This window comes from Sinohyriopsis cumingii, chromosome 2 (genome assembly GCF_028554795.1).
Source record: "Sinohyriopsis cumingii isolate HCF-2022 chromosome 2, ASM2855479v2, whole genome shotgun sequence".
NCBI classification, from domain to species: Eukaryota; Metazoa; Mollusca; class Bivalvia; order Unionida; family Unionidae; genus Sinohyriopsis; species Sinohyriopsis cumingii.
In genome coordinates, this window is record NC_142962.1 from 141,866,499 (window position 1) to 141,886,665 (window position 20,167).

Below are 20,167 nucleotides of genomic sequence, written 5' to 3' on the forward strand. Positions count from 1 at the left end.
TATGAATGACTGATATAAGTCGGATAACAATTAAATAGTATGCCATTTTAAACAGTCAAAAGAAGTTTTGTTTAATGAAATTGTCCCATCGAGAAAAGATTTTTGACTGCCACCTCCTATTTGAGGACCATTTTTCTACTGAAATGCGTGGGTGTATATGTATGTATGTGTGTTTCACATTTCTGCGAATCACTGTCATTGTCGAATCATGTGTCACCATTCATTAGTATTGTACATAATATTCCACATTTAGAGTGTTCTTTTCTTATACTCATTTCTCAAAATGCAGCTATAAAGTCATTTCTTGTCACGTATTATGCTAGAGATCACTTTATCTTATATACAGAGAGGTGTTGGCACGACGAAGAGAATGGTCACCTCCCTGCTCTTTTAGATGGATTACTACGTATAAAAGAATCAAATACTGTTAATGAAGACATTGTTGTAGAGCCCTTTCTCCAAATCGATTGTTAGATTTCCCCTACGAAATTTAATTGCCTTCCTTTCCGTATATACATACGCACACACACTCGTATATAAGTATTATATATACTAAACCATCACACATTTCTTTTAAATGTGTAGTTTAGGATTATTCAGTGTTCAAAATTTGCGAGATAAATTAGATTTCAATCCACCTACCAGTTCTAATACATTATTCCCGGGAGAATGAACTTATAAAGAAAATGTGTGATTAAGTTTACGTACATATGTTATATTGATTTTTACCTGTCTGGCAAGGTATTATTGCATGTAGATAAATTTACGAATATTGAAGATTCTTTTCATGCCAGACAGCAAGCTAAGTATTTTCCACTATCAGATATTGCATCAAATCATAATAATTTCTTTAAGGTATGTCATCGCAACATTTTGATATCTTAGCACGAACATACAGTACATACAAGATACGCGTTTACACTTTAAAGTTTTCTTTGCTGCTTTTTAAATGATCTAAACGGGACCTCAGAACTTCTTGTTTTTATAAGTTAGATATGGATAGGTCGTCCCAGAGACATAATAAGACATTTTATAAACACAATTATAATGTTCAATGTTTTGATGAGTATGCTGAAAGAAAAATGAGACATAATTTGTGGTAGGGCAATCCCTTTTTCAGATCCGTTGGATAAAGATGTCATTTCCAAAAGAGCATGCAATGCATGTTGATTTATGGCATTATGGAGTTTGCTTACTATTATTTTGTTTTAGTTTATGTTTCCCAGATAATATGGACTGCATCATACTTTTTAACACCACCACCCCCCCACCACCATCCCCCCACACACAAAGAAAATAAATGGATCTTTCATCGCTAGTGTGCTGAGAAGTATTGGGTTCGAACTGGAAAAATAAAGTCAGAAACTGCAGTCTGCAAAGTAGCAATTCTGACTAGGCTGTCGAGAGCGGAATGTATATATAATTTTTCCTACACTGATAGACACATGCTTTGTCATCAGTATGTTATGGCTTATGACACCTAGCTTCAATTTTGTTGTGTTCTTAAAGATCGGAAACCAGATCGTACTTCAAAAAAAAAAAACACGAGTAGTTATCCATTATGCATTCCGCTTCCAAGAATAATTTGTCTAGTCAAAAACTGCCTACAGTGCAGAACTTAGACTCTGACTGTATTAATTTCTCTCATTATACCTGTGACGCAAGCAGTTATTAATGTTGCTGACGAATTTTTTTTCCTTAATTATGTACTGTATTGCTACCTTTCTTTACTGGAATATACAAGAAACACAATAATATGTTTTTGTTTATCATATACAAATGCTGTAATACATAAGAACAATACTGATCTCTACTAAATGTATTCAGTTTGGGTTGCAATAATAAAATTCTAACAATCATAGCCTTATTATAGGTATACAGTTTTGAATTACACAATACAAAAATTCTGAAAATCATCATCTTTATTTAAATAATACAAATAAAAATTACAATCCCAAAAATTGCACTTGATAAAAAAATTCCTCAAAAATTACATCGTGACATAATCATGAGTATGTAACTAAATTTACGTAACGCACTTTCGGAACCTGCGTACAACTTTTTACTGTTATTAAAGACAATGTTGGTAGAGGAATTACAAAAAAATTGCACAAAATGAACGGAAATAAGAACAAAAGAGAAGATCAAAGATTACGGATATGCACACATATTACGGCACATACAAAGAAATTTAAAAAAAATGCCAATGCTCACATGTTCCGATATTGAGTAATGGCCTCCTACCACATTTGACGTTAAAACTGGAGAATGTGCTTTTCACAAGTCCCCACTAAGCGTTCATTGCTTTCTATTATTTTGCGAAAGGAAAATAGTCAGAATATGACACGAATGTCGTGAAGCAAGTAGCCAACGTAGCTTTGTCTGCATTACCGTGGTTGTAATTTGTCAGATTACATCCCTCAGTCACATTCACTGACGGCGTTTCCGCCATGCTGGAACATTATGGATCTTTGCGATCTTGCCCCATAACAATGTTTACACGGTTTCCCAGAAAAAGTAGATTTGGCACGCCTCTTTTCACGTGGGTCACCAAGAATAGTGTAATATGGCTTCTGAATCAGATGCTTCTATATGTGCGCTTAATATACTCACAGCATAGGCAAATACGATTGGTGATTTCCGGAGATTTCGTTTGTGACAAAACTTTATTGTACGAACTTTCAGTACGAGCTATAAAATACAATATTGTAATTTATTACAGTTGTTTGATTTTTGTCTATTGTTTTCGTTGAATATAGTCGACATGTACACTTAGGACTCTTTTCGGACAGCGTAATTAATGATTATATTTTGACTTATCCTATCTATCTTGGATAGCTTTGAGATATAGTGTAATATTAAAATTTGTAATAAGTTAATAGCTTTGGGATATAATTAATATTACAATTTGTAATAAGGTAATAGGTTTAGGATATAAAAAATATCAAAATTTGTAATAAGGTAATAGCTTTGGGATATAATTAATATCAAAATTTGTACTAAGGTAATAGCTTTGGGATATAATTAATATTAAAATTTGTAATAAGGTAATAGCTTTGGGATATAATTATTAAAATTTGTAATAAGGTAATAGCTTTGGGATATAATTAATATCAAAATTTGTAATAAGGTAATAGCTTTGGGATATAATTAATATCAAAATTTGTAATAAGGTAATAGCTTTGGGATATAATTAATATCAAAATTTGTAATAAGATAATAGCTTTGGGGCATAATGTAACATACTTTTTAAATAAAATTAATAGTCTTTCTTCAACAACAAAAGAAATTATGTCTCTATTTGCTTGAAAACATAACATTTAAATTAACATTCTTCTTCAGATAAGTACCACATGAAAAGGAATCAATATTATTTATATTACTGACAAACACAAGGAATATTACAGTTTTTCCCCCGAGAAAGTTAAAATTGAGGTTTCTGGAGAAATTAATCAGGTACTCGTAAGCATAACATTTCCAACTTGTCTAGTCACATAGGAATAAAGTCCAACATATACATTGAAGAGACAATACGAAATTTTAACATTTTATTTAAATAATTTAAATTTAAATTTTCAATTTTTATTACTCACACGTATCAATTAAACAACTACCAACTGTTCAACCTTACATGCGAAAAGACCGCTTCGATGGCCTAGTGGTTACAGCATCCACATTGGATGCGAGTGGTCGTGGTCCCTACTAAAGACATACAAAAATGGTACTAACAGCCGCCTCGCTTGGCGCTCAGCATTAAGAGGTTAGTGTTAGGACTGGTCGGCTTGGTGTCAGGATAATGTGACTGGGTGAGACATCATGCTACATGTATGCGGCATGATTCCCCAGTGCTAGACATCACTATAAACTGTCACACTGCAGACATCGTAGCGATATGACTGAAAAATTATTAAAGATAAGTTAAAAATCCAAATCACACACACACACACACACACACACACACACACGTGCGAAAACTAGAGACACTTGTCACGACTGATTACGAAATCTGCAAAGAAGTGTATTATCAACCTGGCAGCCTTTGTAAGTCCTGTATATATATATATATATATATATATATATATATATATATATATATATATATATATATATATATATATATATAGAGAGAGAGAGAGAGAGAGAGAGAGAGAGAGAGAGAGAGAGAGAGAGAGATCATATCGTACATTGCAGAAATTTCGATGCACTATTCCCCCCTTCAGATAAAATATGTAATTTACGGTCAGCGTACATGAAAGAGGATATTCGATAACAGTCATAATATACATTACTTTTATTTACAAAACTTTAAATTATAACATTTTGTTAAAATATATATCGAAAATAATGGAAAATGATGACAGAATGTTGATTCATATTTTCAGTGCTTAACTGATTTTTGAAACAAGCTGATTGATCAGTAATGCTAGTTATTGATTCGAATATAGATTTTAAACAAGGGAAATTGTAAGGTTGTATAAAAGATGGCTGGCGGGCAGAGAACAAATAGCGAAATCGATGTCACTGCATATGCACAAACGGACTATTGCAGTTGATAGTGGTAATAACTAATTCATTAAGTGCTTGTGCCAACGGCTAATTATGTTTGATTTCATTGTTTGGTGTTTGACTTGACGATTCAGCTGCATCCTTTACCGTTTGCGTCCTTTTGTAAAATAAAGAAACATAAGGTATCGTCTTTTCTTGTGTATAACGCACGGCCAACTAAAACGGCAAGGACCAAGATTTATCGTCCCATAATGCACCTGCAGATCAGAGAATGCGCCATACGCTCTTCCTATGATTCCAAGTTCGACGTGAAAACCCACTTTGTATTATGTGATGACGGATCTGGATTAATCTTCTTTACAGTGGGTGCACGCTATGTAGAGTACATATGGAAGATCAGACTACCTTCGGAATTGTACGTATATCATACCCTCCCCCCATCGCACTACACCAGACCACCCTCAGAACTGTACGAGTATCATAACCCTGAGATCAACACAGGCCAGACCATTCTTGGAACTGTGCCTGCATCACCACCACCACCACCATTTTACAACACTTGACTACCCTCAGGATTGTACAAGTATCATAACCCTGAGATTATACCAGACCAGGCCACCCTCAAAACTCTGCATATATCATACTCCACGAGCATACCACACTGACCACCTTCAGAACTGTACGCGTGTCATATACTGGTATCTTTAACACCCCAGACTATACTCAAAATCTGTATGTATATCATACCTCCTGAGATCACTTCACACTAGACCACCCTTGGAATTTTAAGCGAATCATACCCCGGGATCATACTCCTTTAACAAACTTTGTGAAACCTGCAAATGAGTGCATGTGTGTGTGTGTGTGTGTGTGTGTGTGTGTGTGTTATTAGAAAATGGACGCTTCGTTTTTTAAGTGTCAACGCAGTTTGATAATCTATTACTTCATCTAGCGATCATAGTGTACGTTCTGCCAAATAAGATCAAACAAATACTTATCGGATCCATATAATCAATTATGCTTTATATCCGGAGATTTTAATTTGAGGTGATAAAGGTGTGACCTAGTACCAGCAACTTTATTTTTCAGCCAGAGACAAAACATATAATAGGTCACACATGACGACCAGTATATTTGGTGGAGGAAGAACCCGGAACAAACCCGTCCAGCGGGAAGCTACTGGAAAGCTTTCTCACATACCCACATTGGCCGATTCGTGACTCGAACCCACGCCGACAGAGCTGAGATGTCAGTGATCCGTAAAGGCGAGCGCCTTAAACCACTCAGCCGCCCGGGTCCCGTTTACATTTCATAAGAAAGAAGCTTTGCTCTACATCACATCCCTATCCCCTGAGTGTGCTTATGTCAGATAACTGCCAAGCTACACTCCGGACCGCCCTGTTTCGATTAACCACGAATGATCATCGATTACTACGGTCATTAAAATTAAAGCTAATATGCACTTATCTTAATGGAAATGTCACATAATCTACAGTCTGCTCAAATAAAATAATTGTATCAGCGTGTTAATTCTTTTGAGACTTTTTTATATAAAAAAATTATATGTAGCCCCTTCGTCCTCGTCTCTAATTGAAAATGGATGGATTTCCCAGTGCGCCTTTGTTGGTGTATGAAAGGAAATTATTTATGTGGCGTTAACTCACCTATTTCATTACTGCATTACTAATAAAACGATACTTGATTTCAGGACGTATTTATTAACTGGTGCTTGATAAATGATGAACTTTCCAATCGACCTGCGACGAGATATATACAACATATGGATCTTGATATCTTTAAGTAGTACCTATTTATCAATCCTTTTACAAAGAATTGAAAAACTGTGTTCGCTTGAGAGCAAGACAGGCACCGGTGTATTGATCTACTGGGGTCCGGAAACTTGAGGTTCGCTTAGCCTGCCCTCTTTTGTAAATAGTTACCTGTTGAATGTATGTAAAATAACCAAGTCTGGTTCGCATATAAGTGATGGATGCTATCTAGTGCAAGGATCATGAACACAGCGGCTGGGATTCCAATACAGGTAGGATAGTATCGAAATTACAACACGTGCATTTACTGTAGTGAAGAACTTAGTGATTTGTTTGTAATAGCAGAGGGTCAGTTATTCTCTAGTGATAAGTTTCTTGGCAGTTGTACTCGCAAGGGAAATTCGTGAAGAAAGCAGGCATCATACATCATTAGAAAACTTACCTAAACTTAACATTATATTACCTTATGTTGACTGTGAATACAGGTTCAAGTTAAATTTGTATTCAGCTCATCGTCAGAATCTTATGACATTAAGCAATCTAATAAACGATGTTGCCAAATTTTATCTCAGTGGTCAAGGTTATATTTCAAGGTCGAATGTAAGACCCCAAACTCCATGTAAGGTTTACATACACCTCCATCAATAGTTTACTGTTCTACGAATTACTATGAGAGTAAATATTATTTTGAACTTGTCGTTTGATATGTGTTTCAAACATTATCGCACCTATTGTAACATGGAAATAGTGGATAAAGGTCAAGGTGGGTATTTAAGCTTTAATAAACAACGGGCCTTGCAGTAAACTAATTGCTACTTAAACAAGTGCAGAATTACCACTAATATGATAGTCACTGAATCTCTTATCACATTCTACATGCAGATGAAAAAGTTAAATAGCTTAAAAGATACGGAGATACTTTTAAGGAAATAGGGTTCTCGAAAAGACAAGTCAGAGTTATGGCAAATACATTGAGTATTCTTCTTTTTCACGACTACTGATTATGCTTGGATTGGGCCTGATAGCTTACATTATTATTTGATTCCCATCTTTGATAGCCAAAAGTCTTTGATTATTATTTGATTCCCATCTTTGATAGCCAAAAGTCTTGGATTATTATTTGATTCCCATCTTTGATAGCCAAAAGTCTTGGATCCACTTCGTTCCATATCGACCCTTGGGCCTCTTGCGGATGAAGAATTACCGTTCATATCAAGCAAAATCAATTGCTCAGTCGGAGAGCTCGTTACTTGACCTATTAGCGTTTTAATTTGTCGATTTCCATGATGTCAGTATGTTTAGACTAGGACAACAAATGTGTATGAAAGGTTTAATTTTGGAGGTATTTACACGCAGCATTTGTCCTTGTCACGGAGGCTGTTATGAATATTCAAAACCGTCTTCCTAAGTAACGAGCAGTCTGATTGGAGCAGTTTCTTTCAGCTGCATCAAATCAGATGTTATTGTAGGGTTTAACGACATTTTCAGCACAAGATAGGCTATACATGGTGCCAGTATATATGGTGGAGGAAGAACCCGGGAAAACCCCGGAAACAACCACTGACCCACGAGAAGCTACTAGCAAGCTTTCTTACATACCCATACTGGCCGAACCGGAGAATCGAACCGAAGCAGACAGAGGTGAGATGGCAATTATCCGTAATTGTGAGCATTTTAGACCACTCGGACACTCGGAGCCCTCTCCAATCAGGTAGCGGAGCGGCAGATATCGCTTTCTGTTGTTACATGTGCAAATGGTCAATGTGTAGTGAATTGACGACCATTGGCTAGCAAAGATGATGATTCCCAAGAGAAATGCATTTACACTGGCTGACATTTAGTTTTGTGATTTCCTATGATTCATTAAATTGGACTGTCGTGAGTTCGAAACCTGTTTTTTTTTTTTCTCTTCATGGCGTCATGCAAATGATATGGGATTTTCACTTCTGAATTTCAAACATTTGCATAAATTATATAATAAAACAGTTATATAGCTTTATGTAAGTGAGTATGAAATTTTACGATCCAGTAACCATATCATATCGATCTCTATCGCGTCGGTAAATATGACATTTACAAAATCATACATTTTATATTCACAGCAGCAACGGGCATTAATTATATATTATTATATACTTAGTAATAGACCCATTAATTTAACATTGTTGCTCTTGGCCAATAGTAAGGGTGTATTTACCGAGTTAAGTAAAACTATTCCTCGCTTTCTTAAGTGGTAAACACGTATTGGATGAGCTACTCCTGGCTACAGCTAAATAAAAGTGACGACGGAAAAATGGAACGCTGACCACATCATAAGTCTGATGGCCACCAAACACAAAGACAGTAACCGTTTCTACCTGACATCCGTGCTGGAAAATCAGTAGATTTAGCTATTATCCAAATAAAAATATGTATCATACGAATTAAATAAAGAAAACATCAATCAATCCAAAGAATTAAATTTTAAGGGAAAAATGAAAATAAATATGATTTACAAAAAATAGTTGCGGCTAGCGATGGCTATTTGCTGCTGTGTGTGTGTGAGAGAGAGAGAGAGAACGTTATACGATTTATAAGTCAACAATTTTCCTGTCACGTTAACAGTGCACTTTTACTGAATGTCATTGTTTTATCGTTTCCTCTGCATTTAATGAAACATAAGGGATTCTTGATTGAATCTAAGACCGATGGACCAAAATACCCTGGCAACACACACACACACACACACACACACACACACATTTAAATTTACCCGCCATCATAATAGCAGCGTTGAAACAATCCGAAAGATAATGTAACCTAAGACTGAATTTTTCTGGTTTATCTTTTCATAATTGTATCTTCCATTTTCGTTGATATTTTACGTCATTATTTCGAATATCAATATTTCAATGTACTGTACATTCTATCGTCTTTAACAAACTTGGTTCGTTCAGTATTGAATGAGAATCACCCCATGTACACGCGCGCCTCCATGCGGTAAAGAAGCGTGTACTACTGCGCAGTGTTTCAGTTTGATTCTTTAATTGAACGACGTATAAACTGGGAAGAAAACATCGAGATCATTTTTAACTGTGTTATTTCTATAAAATGACAGAATGATTAATATTCATCTTTGCAATAAAAAAAGCATAGACTGAAAATTAAAAGATAGTTGGTCCATGTATATGTGGTGTAGTATTCCCTCGTAAGCTCGGGCACCCGGCGCCGCAAGACCAAGGGATCAATATTTATCAATACTAAGCAACTATACATAAGCTGAACTGATTTTGTATTGATTGTGCGTGGATTAAACCTGACAATTAAACATTTGTTGCAATCATGAATAAATAAATGTAATTTAGGCACGAAGAAAGGTGATTATTGGTCATATAAAGATGCTTCAGGCATTCATTGGCTCGTTGAGACCTGTGAAGAAAATGTACCGGTTTGGCAGTCATAGGCAATACAGAAACACAGATATTCAATTCGTAAAAATGTTATAGAAACAATAAATGGCTCAAAACATTGGCATTAAAAATTATCTACAAATATCACGAACATGTTACAAGGAAATGAAGATAGGCTAATTTTTGTTATGACACTGAGTTCGATAAATATGGTCCTTTACTACCTGTTATTTATTTAACAAGATAACCGGGTTTGATTTTGGATTTACAACAGAACACTTTTGATGGTGACAAAAAATGCAATGTTTATTGATGGACGACTTGAATGGAAAAAGAATTACGATTAATACGTGCTTGCATAAGATCCAAATATAGGACAAATTAACACAAACCGCACGAACCTAATAAAGTAACATAAATGTGAATACAAGTAAATGACCTTACACAGTACAAGGACTAAGGTTAATGAGTCACAGTAATTTCACACGACGAAAATAATGATGTGTTTTACTCAGATAGTAAAAATGATTCACGGTAATTTCACAAGACGAAAAGAATGATGTGTTTAACTCAGATAGTAAAAATGATGCATTGTACTCAAATAGAAAAATGTATTCACTTAAATAGTGAAAAATTAGGTACTTTACTCAAATAGTAAAATGATGGAATAAATGGGACAGATATCATACAAAATATATGTACAGTCCCAAAACACTGGGTATATCGAACCCCACAATTAGCCCACGGATAAAAGATTACATATATGCATTTACACAAAACACCACGTCACTAGAATACTTGGCTACCAGTCACACTAATCAATCAAGCAGTCAGCATTGCAGGTAGTCACCGACCACCATTCAGTTCATTGGTCAATCAAGCAATCAGCGCCCACCAATCGGTCAGCAACGCCCGATCACCTGCTTTTCAATCGGCAACACATTATTCAATCAGCTGCACGGCCGCCGTTCAACCAGCTCTGTCGCCAGCTCCATCGTCAGCTCCACAGCCGCTATGGCCAGCATCAATGCCGTCATGGTCAACTTCTCTTGTCAGCTCTACAGCTGGTACCCCGTCAACCCTGACCACCATGGTCAGCTCCACAACTGCCACGGTCAGCTCTGATCACCATGGATCAGCTCCACAGCTTCCACGGTCGGTTCTGATCACCTTGGTCAGCTCACTGACAAGACGTCCCGTGATGTAACGATTTTGACCTATGGTGAGGTATTTATAAACAGACGATGTAGCCCTACATCGTCTGTGCGCTTGATGAATATCGGTTATTCCCATCGAAAGTACTTCGCACGTGCGGCATAGGATGAACCGAGCTCACTGTTTCGAAATATTGTACAATATACATAAATCATCCTCGGGTATCGTTGTACACAGAAAACGAAACCCGAGTACATGTATTTAATAAATAAAGGGATTTATACAATTCCGTGACATTACACCCACCTCAAAAAGTGGAAAAACTTTTAGAAAAATCACGGAACGTGAACATAAACAATTATTAAAACATTCAATTTTGAATACTGAACGAAAATGATCTGCTAATTTACAACCTACTTAAAAATATCAGCATCCACATTTTCCGATCCTCGAATCGCCTCGATTCGGAAACTATATGGTTGCAAAGACAACGCCCGATACATCAATCTTGCGTTGGCGACCTTTGTTTTTTTCCAGTATAAGAGCGGCTGATGGTCCGTTTGTAAGGTAAACTTCCTCCCGAAAAGATATGTATAAACTTTTCCTATCCCCCATACTAAGGCTAGGCACTCCTTTTCAACCACGGAGTAGTTTTGTTCCCTAGAGAGCAATTTTCTACTTGCATAAGCAATCGGCAATTTCATCCCCTCTTGCTCCTGTATCAAAACAGCCTCAAATCCCGTATTGGACGCATCAGTCCTTAGCACAAAAGTGTTGTTCAATGGTGTACTTATCAGTTTCTGTTTAAAAGCGTTAATCGTTTTTTCCTGGCACACACCCCATGGAACTTTATTTGGTTGCCCTTTTCCAATCAAGTCTGTTAATGGGCTGGCAATAGCCGCAAAATTGGGAACAACTTTCCCAATCAAACCTAGGAAAGATCTTACTTGTTTCTTTGTTTCTTGTCTATGTGCATCTTTGATTGCTCTTATTTTGACTGGGTGAGGTTTCAACTGGCCTAGTCCACTTACAAGATGGTCCAAATATTCTTGGCTAAAATATCCTATACTACATTTGATGGGTCTAACTGTAAGATTAGCCCTGAAAAATTCATAAATTTGCACAGGTTGAATATCGATGATCTTCTAGTCACACACAGAGGCAGGCATGTTAGTGACTGAATGCGATGATCTTCTTGTCATAAAGACAGAGGTAGGCATGTTGGTGAGTGAATGAGATGATCTTCTTGTCATATACAGGCGGTGGTAGGCATGTTAGGGACTGAATGCAATGATCTTCTTCTCATACACAGAGGCAGGCACGTTGGTAAGTGAATATCGATGATCTTCTTGTCATATACAGACAGAGTATGCATGTTGGAGAGTGAATGAGATGATCTTCTGGTCATATACAGGCAGAGGTAGGCATGTTGGTGAGTGAATATTGATGATCTTCTTGTCATATACAGAGGTAGGCATGTTGGTGAGTAAATACGATGATCTTCTTGTCATATGCACACAGCGGTAGGAATGTTGGTGACTGAATGCGATGATCTTCTTGTCATAAACAGACAGAGGTAGGCATGTTGTTGAGTGAATGAGATGATCTTCTTGTCATACACAGGCAGAAGTAGGCATGTTGGTGAGTGAATGAGATGATCTTCTTGTCATATGCACACAGAGGCTGACATGTTGGTGAGTGAATGAGATGATTTTCTTGTCATATGCAGACAGAGGTAGGCATGTTGTGAGTAAATGCGATGATCTTCTTGTCATATGCAGACAGAGGTAGGCATGTTGGTGAATAAATATCGATTATCTTCTCGTCATACACAGACAGAGGTAGGCATTTTGTGAGTGAATGAGATGGTCTTCTTGTCATATACAGACAGAAGTATGCATGTTGTGAGTAAATGCGATGATCTTCTTGTCATATACAGACAGAGGTAGACATGTTTGTGAGTGAATGAGATGATCTTCTTGTCATACACAGACAGAGGTAGGCATGTTAGTGAGTGAATATCGATTATCATCTTGTCATACACAGATGCAGGCACGTTGGTAAGTGAATATCGATGATCTTCTTGTCATATACAGACAGAGGTAGGCATGTTTGTGAGTGAATGAGATGATCTTCTTGTCATATACAGACAGAGGTAGGCATGTTTGTGAGTGAATATCGATGATCATCTTGTCATACACAGATGCAGGCACGTTGGTAAGTGAATATCGATGATCTTCTTGTGATATGCAGACAGAGGTAGGCATGTTTGTGAGTGAATGAGATGATTTTCTTATCATATACAGACAGAGGTAAGTATGTTGGTGACTGAATGCGATGATCTTCTTGTCATATGCAGACAGAGGTAGGCATGTTGGTGAGTGAATATCGATGATCTTCTTGTCATATACTGATAGAGGTAGGCATGTCGGTGAGTGAATGAGATGATTTTCTTATCATATACTGACAGAGGTAGGCATGTTGGTGACTGAATGCGATGATCTTCTTGTCATACACAGACAGAGGTAGGCATGTTGGTGAGTGAATATCGATGATCTTCTTGTCATATACAGACAGAGGTAGGCATGTTGGTGAGTGAATATCGATGATCTTCTTGTCATATACAGACAGAGGTAGGCATGTTGGCGAGTGAATGATTTCAGTATGAAAGTTATATAGATAACGTCGGTTTTCCTGAACAGAAAACCTGCGTGATACATTTACGATAGATCGTAAATCGCAAAATATTACCAAAGGTCTCGTATTGTTTTCATGGAGTTTATCATTTTATTGCACATGACTGTTATTGCATTAATAAAATTGTATCATAATTTTTATTTTTATCACTAAATACGAGATAAAAGTTGCAAACATATCACTCTATAAGCAGCCTTGTTAAGATCTTAATGCGCTGCAGTACACTTAGTTAAAAAGTGACGTCATACCAATTGAGTCATAATGTAACGATAATGCTATTTAAAACTGGACAGTAAGCATTCATTTTACAAAAGCGAACTGCCTTAGCTTATGATAAATTCCACTGCTCAAGAATGCCCACTTTTATACTTGGTTCGATCCTCACATTATTCAACAATTCAGAGATAGCATGTTTATTCTTAACTGTTTAAACATCTTAGTTTATTTTATAATCATTATTTTGTCCTTGCAACAAGGTCGGAACTAAACGGAATATCTTAGTACTGAATTGCGTTATACAGCAGAACCTGTGCACAACACTTTACCAAGTTCGTAATAGTATGCGCATGCGAATTCTCAGTTGTATTTTTCTACTTATTTGCAATTGCTTTGAGTAGTGTTTCTTTTTCCATTATAATAACTGAAATGAGGTATCTATTTCAATCAATAGATACCTGTTTTTGATGTCCAATACGAAATGACAGCCTAGTACACCAGTGATTGCATAGGAATGTTACGCCAGAAAGGTTCAAGCTGGTGATAACGCGCAGGCCTTTAAAAGATCTCTACTGGGACAAGCAGTACCTGTATTTCTCCATGAGTTGTATAAGCAGGAAAAAAGGGTTCATACTTATCATGACTGAGTATATAATAATACATTTGAATACATCAATACATCTGAATGGAAATACACGAACTCGTTCTTTGTTATTGTTTTTCTTTTCTTCTGAGCGATGCACTCTTAACGTCGTGCAGGATCACTCAGAAACAAAGAATAAAACCCCAAGGAGTTAATTTGTTCCCATACAAATGTAGTGACCTATAACTGCGCTATAAGAGGAGGTTATGGTATGGGACACCAGAAAAGATGGATTATAGTGTTTTATCGGTCTATCTGGGATATTTGTGAATCTCAGAGTAAATACATCGAAAATTTTACAGAGTGTAAGTTTAGAAAAGGCCCCAAACTCTATCCCAGTGATTCTTGGTTGTTACGATATGCCGACAAGAAAAATGATTTGTAAGCCTCTTAACAGCTTGATTCCGCTTTGACAGATATAGCCTAAGAAACCTTCATTACTTGTATGACAAAAGCACGGAGAAGAGGAACGATTACAAACGTAGTCTGTCTCATCGTTGAATTTACTCAAGCACAAACTATTAAAAACAACAAAAAAATCTTTCGCACATAATTACTGGAAGAAAAGACGTGCTATTTGGCACAGACAACCTTCAATTGTTTTATATAGCCTGTTTATTCTGTGGCACAGACAATCTTCAATTGTGTTATATAGCCTGTTTATTCCGTGGCACTGACTTCTCAAGAAAAATGCATATCCGTCATGTGGCAAGTACATTGGGTATGTTATGAAATCTCTGAGAAAAATGCGTTGAGCTATAATATCAGTTGGTAACTAGGATTTCTTATAAAAGACAACTTGAATCTGGGTACCTGTATGTATTTAATCCGTGTTGATAATATTTGAGGCAATGAATTGAACTGGAAAACGGCGAGTTATCTTAACCATTCCCAGTCACCAATGGAGTCAAACAAGGATGTGTGCTGGCCACGACCCTCTTCATTACGATGACGGCAAGCTCTTCTATCTGAGGCGAAGACGAAGTTACAGGACGTGACTGTTTGTGATCTCCTATGTGCTGGCGACTGTTCCCTGAATGCCAAATCAGAATCTGACATGTAACACAATATGGATCATTTCCCTTCAGCTTGTTACTATTTCGGCCTCACAATCAAGATCAAGACGAAGAGGTTATGTACCAATCTGCACATGGAAGGACTTATATAAAGCTTACCATCACAGTAAATGGCCAAACCCTCCTGGCAATGGACATGTTCACCGATCTCGTCAGCACATCTGCCATGTGCGGTCCACATTGATGATGAAACCGACGCTAGAATTGCTAAAACAATTGTAGCCTTTGGCAGACTATGCGCAAATATGTGGAAGCGCAGAGGCATCCGTTTGCAAAGAAAACTTAAGTTCTGCAAAGCAGTTTGGTGCTGCTGACCCTGCTGTTTGCTCGTGAAACCTGTACGGTGTTCAGAAGCTATGCCAAATAGCTGAACGATCTTTATAAGGGGTGCCTGAGGAAACTGACGAGGATAAGATGGCATGACAGGGTTCCACACATTGAGGTTCTCAAACGGAGAAGCATTCCAAACATCCACACTCTGTTGATGATCAGCAGGTCACGTCACTAGTATGTCAAAAGAACGACAACCAAAGAAGATTTTAGATGGCGAACTGAAGAAGTGACATCAACCTCAGTGTGGTCAGAAGAAACGCTTCAAAGCTTTCGTCAAAGGCATCCACTTCAATGATGAACCTGATTCTTGGGAAGATCTCTCACAGGATCACTCCAACTGGAGCAGTGTCGTCCATACTGGAGCTACAGACTTTGAACGGAGGAGAATTGTAGGACAGAAGAAACTTGAGCATGTCCTCTATTGATAAAACAAACCCATATGACATTTCTTGTCATATGTGTCACAGATACTTCAGAGCACGAATGTTTCTTGATCAGTCACGTACTTACTACACAGAAACCAAACAAGTTAGTGATGCCATGGTCATCTTCGAACTTAAAGAACGAACAACAACTTGTAGCAGAATTTAGCTTATCCTGTTGAAAAGGTAACTGGAGTAGAACTTGGGTTATCACGTTGAAACGTAACGATTCCGCGCAGCATGGCAAACAAAGTAACAACTTTCTAAGTTCCATCACTGACGGGTAAACAAAACTGGGAAGCGATGTTGTTATTTACATTTTTTTTTAAAAATCTGGTTACTTCGTTGAAAAATTAAAGTTCTAAACAGTTTGATTTGGTTACATGGGTATAAGTGGTGATATAATTAGATTTATTTAATTAAGAGTTAAGGTTGACCTTGACCTGAGACCATGGCCTTGGTAATAAAAAATGGCAACATTGTTGTATTGTTATATTTTTATAAATAAAAAATCCTAATTTAATTAGTTTTGTAATGATATATGGTACCAATTTTCTTCACTAAATCTCCGCCGATGACAGATTTATGACAACTGGTCCTGGACTATAACAGATTATGTTTGCCTCTAACAAATGGTGATGAATAGGTTATTATGACCTAATGTATGTAGTAGCATTTTAGGGTATTTCAGCACAATAATGGCTATATGATGCCATCTCATTTTAAATATGTAAAAAAAGAATTGCATTCAAACATTAGGAAGATAAACCCTCACGAAAAGAGTAAACAAAAAACACAAAATATAAATTTTAAAATTCTGTAAAAGGTACATAAAATAAAGGACAAAAGGTAACACATCATCGCCATAATCTAAAACATTTTGAACACGATGAGTCTGTAAACATTACTTCCTGCTCACTGCAATGGAATATATAGTTTATGTTTTGTTTCTTCTTAAACACTGTATACTTTAGAACCCTTTTACAATTCGTCATTTCACGCATTGCGTATGCTAAAAGAAAACGAGAAGAAAAATAGTGTATGATTCAGTTTTAATTAGGTTTCTTTATAGATCGATCGGTCTGTGCAAAAGTTGTTCAAGATAAATCATTAAACCTATTTCAGTAGCTTCATCCTCTTAAGAAATCAACCCCACGAGTTCACCTCTGGAGAGATTATTATCGTCGATTTAAACCGCGTCGAACGATAACATGCATTAATGGAAATTGATTGAATTGCATTCTTCTGGTAGTAATGTCATGATTCATTCATGATTGGTGTATCCGAGCAGCTAGCAGATGATTGGATGATAGATGCGTAGGTCATTGGTTTCTAATTATCTTGATTTCAAATGAGTCCTTTGTTTTGATAATGTAAGAATAAATTATATACGGTTTGCTGTGTGCAAATAATTGCCGAATCATACGGGAATGACTCTGAACCCTTGGGCACAAAATCTTTAAATCGTGTACAATACCTTTACAGCAAAATGTCGATTATCCAAACGCATCTGTAGACATGAACATTGTATGGATAATTGGTCGACCAGATAGTGGAATTTTAATGGAAAAGTAAAACTGTAAATGAGTGTGTCTAATAATCGTACATTTGACTGTTTATATATCAGCTATATGTGTATCAATAACTACGTAAATAAATTACATTTCTAAGATTTTTAGAAATAATAAGCACTATAAAGATACTTTAATTAAATATAAAATTTCATGATACGGTTTACGTTTTCGCTATACACCTATCGGAGATCTACTGCAGCTATCCATGATGGAACAATAACATGTGTGATGGACGTGTGTGGTCTGATGAACTCACGTGTCAAAGAGCTTTGATCAAGGGTAGCCTCATTTAATATGGATTCTATTCACACCTGTTCCGGTAGATGATCAACTTGTATAACTGCTAAATCATCACTGAATGTTGATTTACACTTAAATACGTAGGTACGTAGACTTCGACTCTCTCTCTCTCTCTCTCCCACACCCCACTCACACCCACACAATGCTTCAATTCAAAGCCAGCCAACAAACTTTATCTCTTTGGTGATAACTCATCAAGTCGTTCTCTCCTACTATATACTTTACAGCTGTGCGATCTTTTCTCAAGTCACGTGTCGTTTTCTTTCGTCAAAGACAGCAATTTGGCCAGTGAGCATCTCCTATGTCTTACTTTCAATTAGGTAAACAAACGCGACATAACCCTATTGGAATCAATCTTCATTCAGAGACAAGTGTCATTAAAACAATATCTTGATGAAACATTGACAGCTTTTGTTCAAGCCTGTAGTAGTAGTAGATCCAGTTATTTTGTATTTAACGGATACGATAGTGAATGTAAATTATAGGCACTGACCATTTGCTTCATCATTTTCTTATGAGTGGAGTGTGTGTGTGTGTGTGTGTGTGTGTGCGCGCGCGCGTGTAGGGAACCTTTATGGTTTTCAGAATGTCAATGTATTGCATCTTTAAATATATGAATGCAGGGTATCCCGTCGTTAACTCGCAGGTCAAAAGCGTTTAATATGTTTAATATTATTAATATTAGTTTCATTGTATCATTTCTATCACTGTTCAAAATGCAACGTTATGAGCATAATCAAGGCAAACAAACAAGGCAAAACAATTGTAAAAATCATTATGATTTTCATTTTCTTATGTCTATCATTTTTCAAACTGCAACTCATTCATTTCCATGGTTAGATGTGATTTCTAAATTTGTACAAAATGAATTTTTGGTATTTATAGTTTTCTAGGCTTATTCTGCGTAAATACGCACCTTGATGTCTGCTCAATGAAAACAGTGATTGAAACCAGTACTCTATTTCTACTCAATATTAAGAGTGTACACACTTTGATGTCTGCTCACTGAGAACAGTGATTCAAACTATTAATTTATTTCATTCGAAATGAGACATTTATCAATTAAAGTCATAATAAGATTACAGGCTTATGGTTTATGCATTCAGGCGCCCCGTCGTACGCGCGCAGGTCAAATGCGCGCCGAGAAAAGCCCGCAGCGAAATATGCCTGTCCAATGCGCGCCGTCAAAAGCGTGCCTTTATATCATCCCTTAAATACCCCAACCCTCAACCCCCGAACATATTCCTAATGATTCGCATCTCACGCCTATGGTTGTTTAATTCTACATCCTGCGTCACCATTCGTACAGAACATCCTGTATTTAATAACTGTTATGCTACATTGTTGCTTTTGATTCGGAACATTATAGTCTCAAAATGTAGACCAATTAGATCTCCGCTTTTTCATGACATTACTAGTAGAGGAGACCAAACGTGCCGAACACAATTTGGAATGAAGCTTTTACCTTCCAATCACTTCTGACTATCGGCCGCTCACTAGCAATTAAAAAAATTATTTCGTAAAATCTCTTCTTTTGACCCACGGCATTAAATCCTTCAGAACACTCACATTTTTTAGCGCCAGAACAGAACACCAACATATCCATCGGTTACCTTTCTTTTTAAATTGCTGACGCATGCGTGATGCGTGGAAAGAAGCATCACCCCAATGCAAGACCATCTAGAAAGGACTAAATCACTAAAACACAAGCTAGATTATAATTTTATCTGCCCATAAGTGAAGGTGGATGTTTAGACTTAGACACTCGTATTCTGCACCTTAAATGTAAACGAGACATTTGTTCTGTATATTTAATTCATAGTGTGAGCTTGATTTTTGTCCCTGGTTGAGGTTTGTTCAATTTTGTATACCTGACGTTTTGACAGTATTGTGATTGAGGAATTTTTATTTTTAGAATTTTATCAAGATTTTAAGTATTAAATGATATGTTTACTATAATCTGAGGTTAAGAGTTATAATAATTTTTCATCGGAAATGTGGGTTTTCCAGAACAATCTGTGGCGTCGTAGGCCAAGTGGGTATTTGTGTATATAGAGGACTTAATAAACAAATTATTTATTCCTGTT

At 36.6% G+C, this 20,167-nt stretch overlaps 1 protein-coding gene across 2 annotated transcripts in view; it reads left to right on the forward strand.

Moving 5' to 3' along the window:
* The window catches only part of LOC149805966 (uncharacterized), a 42,078-nt gene that overhangs the window by 2,767 nt on the left and 19,144 nt on the right, over positions 1-20,167 (forward strand). The window contains exon 1 of one of the 2 annotated variants that reach the window (XM_089950757.1): positions 6,323-6,547. The exons of the other annotated variant lie outside the window; for it this stretch is intronic. Within the exon in view, the coding sequence (XP_089806883.1) occupies positions 6,497-6,547 (51 nt within the window). The 5' untranslated portion in view covers positions 6,323-6,496. Of the gene's footprint in view, positions 1-6,322; positions 6,548-20,167 lie in introns of those variants that run through there. 2 annotated transcript variants of the gene reach the window in all.